The following is a 13,375-nucleotide window of genomic DNA, read 5'->3' on the forward strand; positions in this document are numbered from 1 at the left end:
TGAGGATTAATGAGTTAATATACGTAAAGCATTTAGAAGAATGTTTGGCATGCAGTAGTGTTAATATAAGGGTTAGCTACACTTTGAACATCACCATCATTATTATTATTGTGACAGAAAGTTTCCAACCCAGATCGTTACATTAAAAAAAAAAAAAAAAAAGCTCAGAAAAGTATGTATAGGGACTTCCCTGGTGGCGCAGTGGTTAAGAATCCTCCTGCCATTGCAGGGACACGGGTCTGAGCCCTGGTCCGGGAAGATCCCACATGCCGCGGAGCAGCTAAGCCCGCGAGCCACAACTACTGAGCCCACAAGCCACAACTACTGAAGCCCGCGTGCCTAGAGCCCATGTTCCACAGCAAGAGAAGCCACCGCAATGAGAAGCCCGTGCACCGCAACGAAGAGTAACCCCCGCTTGCCGCAACTAGAGAAAGCCTGCGCGCAGCAATGAAGACCCAACACAGCCATAAAGAAAGAAAGAAAGGAAAGAAAGAAAGAAAGAAAAGAAAGAAAGAAAGAAAGAAAGAAAGAAAGAAAGAAAGAAAGAAAGAAAGAGAGAAAGAAAGAGAGAAAGAAAGAGAAAGAAAGAAAGAAAAGAATGTATAGAATGCTACCTTTTGGATATAAAACAGAAAACACTGAAAATACACATTCATAGTTTCTTGTATAAGGAACATCCTTGGAAGGGTACACAAGAGATGAATTAAAGTGGTTCCCTGGTTTGTCTTTGGGGAGGAGTGGGGTGGAGGCCTTGGGGCACACTGTATTTTCATTGAACTTTGTTTTGAAACTGTGTGAATGTACCACCTATTCAAAACATTACATTTAAAAAAAAAAAAAGAACAGGGCTTCCCTGGTGGCGCAGTGGTTGAGAGTCCGCCTGCCGATGCTGGGGACACGGGTTCGTGCCCCGGTCCGGGAGGATCCCACGTGCCGCGGAGCGGCTGGGCCCGTGAGCCACGGCCGCTGAGCCTGCGCGTCCGGAGCCTGTGCTCCGCAATGGGAGAGGCCACAGCAGTGAGAGGCCCGCGTACCGCAAAAAAAAAAAAAGAACAGTTGTCATTAAGCCAACTAGCATTTCCTCCTCATGTACTGTAACCCAAATGCCATGGGAGACGTTGCGAGGGTCAAAAGGGACACAGACAACGGAGAGACGGAGGCCACTGCCCAAGAGGGTGCAGCTCTACCGGGACAGAAACACAGGCGTAGTGAGCCCCGCATTGAGGGTGGGGCGCAAGCCAAACCCTGGGATCCAAACACCGCAGAGCTTTGCACTTCAATCATGACCAGGATGAGATGAGACGCCTCTTCCAAGATACTTACCCTGTTGTATACGGGATGTTTATGCCACCTAGATTGATACTTTCACATCCAACAATAAACAGGGTTGAAAAGCACAGTAAAGACACACCACTGCAGATCATCGCTAGTTTTGCAGATTCCCTCGCACCAAGTTTCAATTTTTTTATGATGTAGCCTCCAAGGACAATCCCAACACCGGCACTGGGGACGATGATGACGCCTGGAGAGAAGAAGGGAAGGACAGGATTAATTTCAATGAATGTATACTATTATTTATTGTCTAATTATCCTGTTTCTACTTATTAGTGCTAAGGGAAAGAATTTTAAAAACACTATAATCTATAAATCTTTAATGTTCGTGATTTTATAGTATAGCTTATTTTCAACACGTACAGCCAACAAAGGACTCATATCCAGAATGTGCAAGAACTTTCAAAGCCATAAAATAAAGACAAGCAACCCATTAGAGAGCGAGCAAAACTTAACTGGGCCTTCACTTAGGAGGAAATTCAGCTGACCCATTAACTCAGAAAGGTGTTCAGCCTCCTTACTAAGAGAGAAACACAAATTAAAGCCACAATGAAATACTACTCCATGCCAATCATGTCAGTAAAAGCGGAAAAGTCTGACAATACCACACATTGGCAAAGATACAGAGCAATGGGCACCCTCTACAAGGCTGGTGGGATGTAAATTGCGACAGACATTTTGAAAGACAGTCTAGCATTATCTGGTAGAGTTGAAGATATATACACCCCGTGACAGGCAGTTCCATTCCTGGATCTATACCCTGAGGAAGTTCCTGCACATGGGGACCAAAAGAAGTGCATAAGATATCTGAAGCACCATAATAGCCCCAAACTGGAAATAAACCAAACATCCATTAATAGATCCATTACATGCAGTAAATTCATGTAATGAAATGCTGCGACACAATAATAAAAATTAGGACACATAATCACGTACAAACACCATGTTGAAAAAAGGAAGTAAAACACAACAGAAAACATGATCTGACTGTATAAAGGTCAAAAACAGGTAAAACTAAATGATTTGTTTAGAAATGAATATATAGGTAGTGCAACTATGAAGAAAAGATAGTAGGGGGATGGGTGGGGTCTGGAAAGGATACAGGGGGCTCCTGGAGGACTGAAAATACTCCTTTTCATGACCTGGGCAGTAGTTACACAAGTGTTCACTTTATGATTATTCATTATCCCTAAGTGTTTTTTTTTGAAGTCTAGTTGATTTACAATGTTGTGTTAGTTTCAGGTGTACAGCAAAGTGATTCAGTTATATACATATGTATATATATTCTTTTTCATATTCTCTTCCGTTTTTCTTTATTACAGGATTTTTAGTATAGTTCCCTGTGCTATACAATAAGACCTTGATGTTTATCTACTTTATATATAGCAGTGTTTATATGTTAATCCCAAATTCCTAATTTATCCCTTCCCCGCCCTTTCCCCTTTGGTAACCATATGTTTCTTTTCTATGTCTGTAAGTCTGTTTCCGTTTTGTACATTAAGTTCATTTGTATTATATATATACACACACACACACATATATATATTGGCCATGCCACGTGGCATGTGGGATCTTAGTTCCCTGACCGGCAATCGAACCCATGCTCCCTGCAATGAGAGTGCGGAGTCCTAACCACTGGACCACCAGTGAATTCCCTGTATTATATTTTAGGTTCTACATATAAGTGATCTAAGTTTTGATTAATGCACTTCTGTGTGCATTATATTTCACAGTAAAAAAAAAAAAAGCTAAAAAATTAGTCATATCGCCTGCCCCACGAACCTTACAATCTAAAAGAGAAATAAACAAAACAAATTAAAGTATGATAAGAAAATTATACAAAGGGCAAGGAGAATACAGGAAAAGAAGTACCTGAGTCTTCCCTGGGAGAAATCAGGGAGGACATCACAGAAGTGGCAGTATTTGAGCTGACATTCGACAGATGAGACAGAATCTGTCCAATGTGCCAGCACAGAGAAAATATCCTGCACAAAGGAAATATATGCAAAGGGGCAAAAGACAACGGAATTGAAGATTCAGAGGGGTCCAAGCTATGGGAGTGTGGAATGCAAGCTACTGGGGCGTGGCGGGTCATGGGCAAGAGATGTAAAGCGAGCGAGACCATGAAGGATCACGGAGAGGAGCTCGGGTTGTACCTCTGGGCAATGGGAGGCCACCAAGGAATTTGAAGCCAGGGTCAGAGAGGATGGGAGGTGTGTGTGACAAAGATTATTGCTGGCGGTGAGATGCAGTCAACACTAGAATCAGAGACATGGCTGGGAGAGCACTGCAAAGGTCCAGGTGAGTCACAGTCAGGCTCCACACCAACAGCACAGCCAACAAGCTGAGGAGGGGACGGGGACACCCGAAAGGTGGCAGGGGTCCAGAAAATGAGGAGGAAAGGACCGGGGGAGAGCAGCTCTCAAACCCCACGGTAGACACACCACGTGTGAAGGGCCCGGAAGATACGCCTCACGTAGTGATCCCTGTCCCACGAGCCCAGGAAGAGCTGGTCTGGGACATTCATAACAGGTGGCAGAATTTATGGCATAGAAGGGATGTTCCAACAAGACTGAGCAAAGTCAGAAGAGCAGAGGAAGACGAAGCCTGAAAGGAGATCTTGGCAAGAGCAATTTAAAGGGTGTTGTGAAGGTGGAAGCCAGGCTGCAATGGGTTAAACGGTCAGTCGTGGAGATTTAGAGGCTGGAATTCAGACTCTTTCTAGAACTCAGACTATATATAAAAGGAAAGGGGGGTACGGGTCTAGAGTTAGAGGGGAGCCAAGGCGGAGCTGGAGCCTGGGGAGTTTTGTTTGTTTGCTGATACATGGAGGGGACTTAAGCGTATTTTTATTTTGGCCGCACCGTGTGGCTTGTGGGATCTTAGTTCCCCGACCAGGGAGTGAACCTGGCCCCTGGCAGTGAAAGCACCGAGTCCTAACCACTGGACCTCCAGGGAATTCCTTTAAGCATACTTATATGCTCGCAAAGAGACCAAAAAGGAATGGGAGATTGAATGGGGAGAAAAAGGGTTATCTAATGTCAAGGCAAGATCCTTGAGAAGTCAGAAGAATATAGAATTAATAGCACAGATGATCAGATTAGCCCCAGAGAGGGAGAGCGAGAACCCTGCATCTGGGCCGGGAATCAGATTTGGGAGCAGGGGGTGGGAGGATAAATCAATGGGTAGGTGGTAGCTCCTCGAATGGTAGTTTTTCTGTTTTGTTGTTGTTGTTGTTTTGGAAACATCATGCAATACATGATGGACTAGAACACTTGAAAAGCACAGAGAAATATGAAGGACCAAAAATCCACAACTTACATTCTGGCATATTTCACTCCAGTATTTTTTCTATGCTTTTTTTCCCCCCCTTAAGAATTGATAACATGTGTAGATTCTTTATATGTATATATATATATATATATATATATATATATATATATATATATATATATATATATATATATATATATATACATATAGCTTCTGTTTGGGAAGAGATACGGAGAACTTTAAATATAGCCAAAGGTTGGAATAACCACTGTAGGAAAGTAAAGAGCGGGCTACGTTAGAACATGTACACGGCTTTGCAAATGGAGAGGACGGTGGGTCCAGGTGCTATGAGATTCCAGAAGCCTGCAGCTGCATCAGTGTGCATGCTTGGATGGCTCGCTCCTCCCGTGTGTCCCACAGCCCACGTAAAGGAGCAAAGAGGGAGGGTTAGATTAATCTAAAGTCTGAGCTTTGCCTGGGTTGGCACGGAAAAAAAAAATAGTGTTTATCTTGTAATCCTCACCATGGTCCTGACTTTATTAAACCAGTAATGGCTCTTTTACAGACGAGGAAGTGACCAGCCCAGTAATGCACACAGGGCAGGGAGAGCCAGAATGAAAACTGAGGTCTCTGGCTCCCAGCCCAGGGCACTCTCCACAGCGCCACAGCTGCCTCTTAGAACCAGCGGGTACTGGAAGCTTTTGGGTAAGTTGACCAGAGCTCTGGGCTTAGATGAGCTGGTTATTAAATTATCCTCCTCATTAGAGAATAGTCCACATTCTATCTACATGACTAAATAGGCAAAGCTTTGCCTTCAGAGTGAAATGATCCATTAATAAAATTCCTATTTCAACTGAGCGATTTATATATTGATATTATAGTTATAGATGCCGTGCTAGACCCTGGGATAGCAACAAAACAAACCCCCACGCTCACAGCTGAGTCCTAATTTAAAAGCAGTATAATTTATTTGACTAGACATCCTAACTAGTATTCAACTCTTAAAAACAAAAAATGTGTCATTAGCATGAGGTCTCGTCAGAGTGAAGATCTATTAAAATTTCCTCCTGATGTCCCCCTGTCCTCTAAATCTCACTGCACTACCAAAACGGAAAGACTGACTATGCCTTCAGGGGAATCTGTACAACGCTCAGATCTCCAGTTTGAGTAGGACACCCAAATGTCTTGGTGTTGCAGTTTTAGGGGAATGGAATGAGTAGGGAAGATCTGGTGCCGAGTGTGTGGTGGGGTGACGCAGGGGGAGACAATACATCTCACCGGCTGCTGCTCTCCTGCCCTTCCCCGTGTCCCCACACCCCCAGCGCCCCTCCTTCTGTCTCCCTCCTCTGAGCCTCTGCTCTGGAACCAGCCCCTTCCCAGCCGCTCCCAGACACCTGTTACCCTCGAGTTTCTGCTCCTCGCGCCCTCTAGTGGCCAAGACGCGGGGAGGGCGGGGTCAAGAGGGTGGGGAAAAGGCATCAACTGGGGCCCCACGGATGCCTGTAGAACGAGCAGAAGAAGGAGGACAGAACAGCGGGGAGAGATGGGAGTGACTGGACCAAGCCCAGGGGCCCAGCCTAGGGCACAGGCGGGAGAGGATGGAGGCCAACGCGACTGCAGATGTCTGAGACAATTCCAGGTAAGAGTGTGGGCCATGAAGATTCCAAGTTCGAATCTCAGTTCTGCCACCTACAAGCTGTCTGTCCTCAGGCAAGTTTCTGACATTCCGGGCCTTAGATTTTTCTGTAAAATATGGATAAGAGTAGTTTCTTCCTCATAGATTGTTAGGATTAAACGGGTTAAGAAATAGGAAGTGCTTGAAACAGTGCCAAGCCCATAGCATATACCCAATAAATGTTGGCAAATGACACAAGTATCTGCCCGCTATTAATAAGTTTAACATTTGAACAAATAAAAATATTGGAATTATAATTAGGCAAATTTTTGTATGCTGTTTAATCTATAGAACTGAATTTAAAATACTACTCGTGGGGCTTCCCTGGTGGTGCAGTGGTTGGGAGTCCGCCTGCCAATGCAGGGGACACGGGTTCAAGCCCTGGTCCGGGAGGATCCCACGTGCCGCGGAGCAACTAAGCCCGTGCGCCACAACTACTGAGCCTGTGCTCTAGAGCCCACGAGCCACAACTACTGAGCCCGTGCGCCACAACTACTGAGCCTGCGCTCTAGGGCCCGTGCTCCGCAACAAGAGAAGCCACCGCAATGAGAAGCCCCGCGCACCGCAAGGAAGAGTAGCCCCTGTTCGCCGCAACTAGAGAGAAAGCCCGTGCGCAGCAATGATGACCCAATGCAGCCAAAAAAGTAATAATAAAATTAATTTTTTTAAAAGAAAAGCATTAAAAAATATCTTATTGTATGTTATATGGCAAAATTAAAAAAAATTTTAATAAAATAAAATAAAATACTACTCATAATTGTCCAACATAAACCTGTATGTGTTCTTCAGTATATAAACTTTGTTTGATATTTAGCTACTATGTCATCTCAAACACATAAACCTCTGTTAGCTTTTGAGCTGCTGTGTGTATATATCTGAATCTAAAGAAGTTATTGCTGCATAAGTATTGACCAGAGGACCCTGCTTCGTTCATAAAAGGTCTGAGCACACCCCTACTGCTTTCCAGTAGGAAATCTTTTATCTATTTACTTATCCAAGCAAATTGACATGTTAATCGTCCTACTTCCTTTCTTTCCTTATTTCAAGCATGGTCCCTAGCATTCAATGTTGAAGTTTTTGCTCTGGGTCACAATATTGCTTACCCTTACAAAGTGTGGCTGGATGGAGTCAAAAGGTCTTTATGAAAATGATATTTGGTGAATTACCAAATATTAAAGCTACTGATGAAATTTTTCCTCTTCACTCCAATTTTTGTCAACACGCAGACATTATCTATTTTGCAAATAGACACATAAAATATGCCTAAGCCTAATGCATCATTTGGAACACAGGAAAACCTTGAACTGGGAGACAGGAGGACAACATTAGGTGACCCACTCATCAAGAATGTTTCGGGTTCAGGGAACTGCAATCGTGCTGCTATTGGTACTGTGAGGAATCACAACCTGCTCTCACAGGACCCAGTGCTTGCCCCCATCCTAAGACCTGCCACCATCTACTGGGTTTTACCTTCTCTCTTTCCTGCTAGACTGGAAGGTTCCTGTGCATGGTAGGGACTGTATCTTTATTACCTTCATACCTTTCTAGCACTTACCAAGGCCTGGTGAATGTATGGATGAATCATTTTGTCATTTAGAATTTATTACATAAAATCCTCAAATGACATTCGTTTTTGTTTTCAATTATTCCTTGAAATAGGCCATATCTTGTTTTACAAATAGGAGATCTAAGATCTCATTTGGAGTTAAAATAACTTGCTAAAATCAGTTTAAAACTGGCATGCACGAAATATCTAGACTGATGCCTAAAAAAATCTCACTGTTATCAAAATTGACTTGGGCGTTATTAGCAAAAGCTTAACTGCCAAGCCACCACAGGTGACAAAGCGTGGAATGTCAGTAGCCCTCTGATACCTCTTTTCTATGGTGAGATCACAATGGTGCAGACTGTCCTACTGTGGTGAATTAAGTTAGTATAGACAGATCCTCAGAATCTTAGATGTCCTCATGCTCTTTTCTCCAAATTCTCTGACCCTTTCTGTGTATTCCACATCCAAAGTTTTCTTTAGGTAAGTTGAAAAGTAAATGGTTGGCAAACCTAAGACTATGAATCAATACAGACTATCATTGTAAGCCATTATGGCTTCCAGGTTCTGCCGTTGTCTTTGGGGAAGGCAGCCGGGACGGAAGGGGAGGAGAAAGCAGGGTGAGCACCTAGAAAAGAAGGAAGTACAATTCATTCTCATGCCCATTCTCTCTCTCTCTCTCTTTCCCTCTCTCCCACCTTTCTCTTTCTTTCTGTACACATATACACCACACACACACACACACACACACACACACACACACACACACACTGATGTTAGCTATATGCCAGAAACTGTGATAACTGCTGTATGGATAGTATCTCATCTAATTCTCAAAACTGTATGCATTTTGAATTGCTCTGAAATCAGAATGTGTCTGACAATCAATAGGATCTCTATCTTGTGTCATTGTCTAATTAGAAGCATTTTTCTTTCATAGTAACTCAAAATCATGGGGCATCTTACAATGAATGGTGTCTTAGGTTGGAAAGAATACAGAAGTTTCTTTCCACATCTCAGGTGAGGAAACATCTAGTGAGTGATAGAGCAGGGTAATAAACTCAAATTTATTTAACTTTTCCAAATACTATGATACAAAATCAATGTTTTCCTATCACCCAAGCCTAAATATTTTACCCCTCTAAGCTTCCACTTTCCCTTGCAAATATTTTCTTACAGGAAATAAATAACAATTATTGTCAGAGGGGACTAGAAGAAGAGAATATTTTTCAAGTTCGAACCTTGAAGCTAGCAAATTTTAAATGGTCTGAGAATACATAGCACAGTAAGTATACATTTTCACAAACTGCTCATAAATCCACAAAGTATCACAAAATCACAATATTTCACATTTCTCTTTCTCTTTCGTATATCTCACTATCACCCTTGTAAAAAAATCTCAGAAATCCCTTCACCAACTATGAACGAGGTCCATCATCAGAATTAATTTATAGTGCCATTTTTATAATTCGGTGACTGTTTTAAGACAGAGACCAGACGATTTCTTTTGATCCATAATATTCCACAGCATAACATCAAGTCAAATTGTAAAGGATGCCCTGTTCGATTGGAATTAGGAGGGGCAGCCCGTGTATGTTGACCTGAACAGCATGTGTTGGGCACCTGGAGAGAAGACTATAGGTTGAGTGGCAGGATTTATAGGGGTTCTTTTTTTTAATTTTTTTTTTTTTTTTTTTTTGGCCATGCCATGTGGCATGTGGGATCTTAGTTCCCAGACCAGGGATCGAACCCACGCCCCCTGCAGTGGAAGCATGCTGTCTTAACCACTGGACTGTCAGGGAGGTCCCAATATCAGGGTTCTTTTAGCAATTCTCCTGAGGCAGATAGGCTGTCAGTGTGGCCAGCCTCGCACAGGGTTGCTGCAGACAGCCTGTCTGCCTCTACCACTTCAGTCAGAGGACACAGCGCCAGAAGCAGACCTCTCCGGCCACAGCTTCCTCTGTTAAGGAACCCCGTGATGAACACAGTGGGGCTCAGATGGGACCCCCCTGCAGCTCAGCAACAGAGCCTGCTCTGAAACATCTTGCGTGACCTTGCTGAAATGATTAATAAAGGCTTTCCAAGGAATTACACACCTCTGAAAACCTAGCCTCCATCACTTCAGCCTGGAGATATCAAAATCAAGCTCACACTGAACCTCCACCAGGGTAAATGGGTCTCATTCAACCACAGTAACACTCTCTGCAGCTCTGCCAACACAGGGAAATGCCGTGCAGCACGAGAGAAATATGAGAACCCCAGTCTCAGGGATTCAAGGTCTTCGGAGCACTGAGGGAAAGGTAATAAAAAGGTACATTCAACAGAGAAAACAAGCCCACTTTTCATTTCAGGGTTGTGCAAAGCTCTGGCTGAAATAATACATAAAATCAAATGCCAAGCTGGGTCGTGAAAGGGATTCAAAAATCAAATCAAGTGAATATTTCATCCTGTATGGCTTAAAAACCTAAAAGAGTTTTCTGTATCCAGGCAATAAAACCACAAAGGGCAAAACTAACTTGAAATGATGAAATGCAAAATATCAAAGTGTTTACTTCTGTTTTTCACTGGCTCTGGGAAACTTAAGGTGAAACAGCAAAAGCTTTAAACAAATTATTGCAAGAGAAGGGGGCGGATTTTGTAGAGGCAATTTTACAGAAGACGAGCAGGGTCTTATTAACCTTTGCAGTTATCAAAAGAAGCCTCAAAGGAAGGCCTTAGTGTTAAGTTACTAGACTCAGTTTCCGTTCAGAGAAGCAAAGCCTACAGATGTGGGCCAGTGCCAAAGACAAAACCCTCTTTGGAGGCCCTATGGGGGAGATCCATTTTCCCTCAGCACTTTTCAACGTCTCGCCTTTCCATTGTTGTCCAAATCCAGCAGCTCTTGAGCCTTCCCATCGAGAGAGTTGATGGTCATTATGCCCAAGAATAGCTGAGCTACAAAATCTGGCAAAGCTATCCTTCCCCTGGGAGAAGTAAGCAGATTTTTCTTTCTTTTTTTTCTTCTTAGCTGAGTTGGGTCTTCGTTGCTGCACACGGGCTTTCTCTAGGTGCGGCGTGCGGGGACTACTCTTGGTTGTGGTGCGCAGGCTTCTCATTGCGGTGGCTTCTCTTGTTGCGGAGCACGGGCTCTAGAGTGCAGGCTCGGTAGTTGTAGCACGCGGGCTCAGTAGTTGTGGCGCGCGGGCTTAGCTGCTCCACGGCATGTGGGATCTTCCTGGACCAGGGATCGAACCCTTGTCCCCTGCATTGGCAGGCAGATTCTTAACCTCTGCGCCACCAGGGACATCCAAGCAGATTTTTCAAACTCTATTTATCTAAAAAAAATGTTGAGACAAACTTCTACACACCTAACCATACTTGTTAGAGTGCTTTTGCCCCACTATGGCCAAGCGAAAACTTGGCTCATTAAAAACCATGTTAGGGCTTCCCTGGTGGCGCAGTGGTTGAGAGTCCGCCTGCCGATGCAGGGGACGCGGGTTCGTGCCCCAGTCCGGGAAGATCCCACATGCCGCGGAGCGGCTGGGCCCGTGAGCCATGGCCGCTGGGCCTGCGCGTCCGGAGCCTGTGCTCCGCAACGGGAGAGGCCACAGCAGTGAGAGGGCCGCGTACCAAAAAAAAAAAAAAAAAAAAAAAAAACCACGTTAATTCTGCCAAATGAATAAGGAGGACCAGAGCGGCCATTTAATAAAGATCGTCAGCTCACTAAATGCTCTGTTTATTCTTTCTTCCTTTTTTTTATTGACAGCTTCGTTGAGCTATAAGTCACATACCATACAATTCACCTACTTGAATAAGTGTACCATTCAATGTTTTTTAGTATATTCACAGAGATATGCAACCATTATCACAATCAGTTTCAGAATATTTTCATGACCCTAGAAAGAAACCCTGTACCCATTAGCTATCAAGCTCATTTCTTCCTATGCCCCTTCCTCAGCCCTAGACAAACATTAATTTACTTTCAGTCTCTACAGATTTGCCTATTCTAGATGTTTCAGATAAATGGAGTCGTAAAATATCTATCTGGCTTCTATCACTTAGCATAATGTTTTCAACACTCATCCACGCTGTGGCACGTGTCAGTACTTCATTCCTATCTATGGCCAAACAATAATCCATTGTACTAACAGACTACATCTGACTTATCCATTCATCAGTTGATGGACATTTGAGTTGTTTCTATTCTGGGCTATTAGAATAATGTTGCTATGAACATTCATGTACAAGTTTTTATGTGGACATATGCCTAGAGATGGAATTTCTGGATCATATAGTAATTCTACGCTTGAGGAAATGCCAAACTGCTTTCCAATACAGCTGCATCATTTGACGTTCCTACTGCCAGTGTGTGAGGTTCCCATTGCTCCACATCTTCACCAGCATTTGTTATTTCCACAAATAATATTTGATTACAGACATCCAAGCGGGTGTAAAGTGGTATCTCATTATGATTTCGATTTGTATTTCCCTGATAACTAGTAAGACTGAGCATCTGTTCATGTGGCCACTTGTACACCTTCTTTGGAGAAATACCAATTCAGATCCTTTGCCCATTTTTTAAATTGGGTTATTTTTCTTTTTATTCTTTTTTTTTTTTTTTTTTTTGCCCCGGATGCGCAGGCTCAGCAGCCATGGCTCACGGGCCCAGCCTCTCCGCGGCATGTGGGATCCTCCCGGACTGGGGCACGAACCCGAGTCCTCTGCATTGCAGGCGGACTCTCAACCACTGAGCCACCAGGGAAGCCCTATTCTTGAATTTTAAGAATTCTTCATGTAAGGTACAGATAGGACCCAAATTCCATGTCTCCTACCTCTGTTGCATTGAGGCCTCTCCATCAGCTTCACCTACAGCTTCTGCAGAGGTTTGCAACAAGCAGCTGATGGGAAGGAGAAAACCCCAGGCCTGGTCCATAGACGGGTAGACTCAATGTATTTGTGCAAGTTGAAAATGGACCTTTACACTACACCCCATTCAGGGGTGGCTCCAAGAGAAAGGGGGGAACAGAGTGGAGAAATATGAATATTTTCAAATCGTGAATTTATATTAATGTTACTAATTCCAGTTAACATTATAGGAGTTTTACTTAACTCCTTTGACTTCTTAATACTAACTGTTTGGATGCATAATTTACATGCAATAAAATTCACTTGTTTTAGGTATACAACTGTGTAACATCCAACACCCTAAAATGTTCCCTCATTCTCCTCTGCAACTGGTCCCATCTCTTGACCCTTAACCTCTGGCAACTACTGATCTACTTTCTGTCACTTTAGTTTTGCCTTTTGTGGAATTTTATATAAATGGTATATGATATATAGTCTTTTTTGTTTGACCTCTTAGCATAATGTTTTTGAGATTCATCCATACTTTTGCATATATTAATATTAACATTCATTTTTACTGCTGAATTAGTATGGATATACCACAATTTGTTTGTCCACTCACCAGTTGATGGACATATGGATTGTCTTCAGTTTGGGGCTATTGTGAATAAAGCAGCTATAAACATTCCAAAAAAAGAATTCCTCATGTAGAATATAAATTCTAT

At 43.1% G+C, this 13,375-nt stretch overlaps 1 protein-coding gene across 1 annotated transcript in view; it reads right to left on the minus strand.

Annotated features, from left to right (window-relative positions):
• Positions 1–13,375, minus strand: part of SLCO5A1 (solute carrier organic anion transporter family member 5A1) — a 118,807-nt gene that overhangs the window by 22,497 nt on the left and 82,935 nt on the right. The window contains exon 5 of the mRNA XM_032610320.1: positions 1,324–1,522. Coding sequence (XP_032466211.1) covers positions 1,324–1,522 — 199 coding nt within the window. The remainder of the gene's footprint in view (positions 1–1,323; positions 1,523–13,375) is intronic.

Source organism: Phocoena sinus, chromosome 17 (genome assembly GCF_008692025.1).
Source record: "Phocoena sinus isolate mPhoSin1 chromosome 17, mPhoSin1.pri, whole genome shotgun sequence".
NCBI classification, from domain to species: Eukaryota; Metazoa; Chordata; class Mammalia; order Artiodactyla; family Phocoenidae; genus Phocoena; species Phocoena sinus.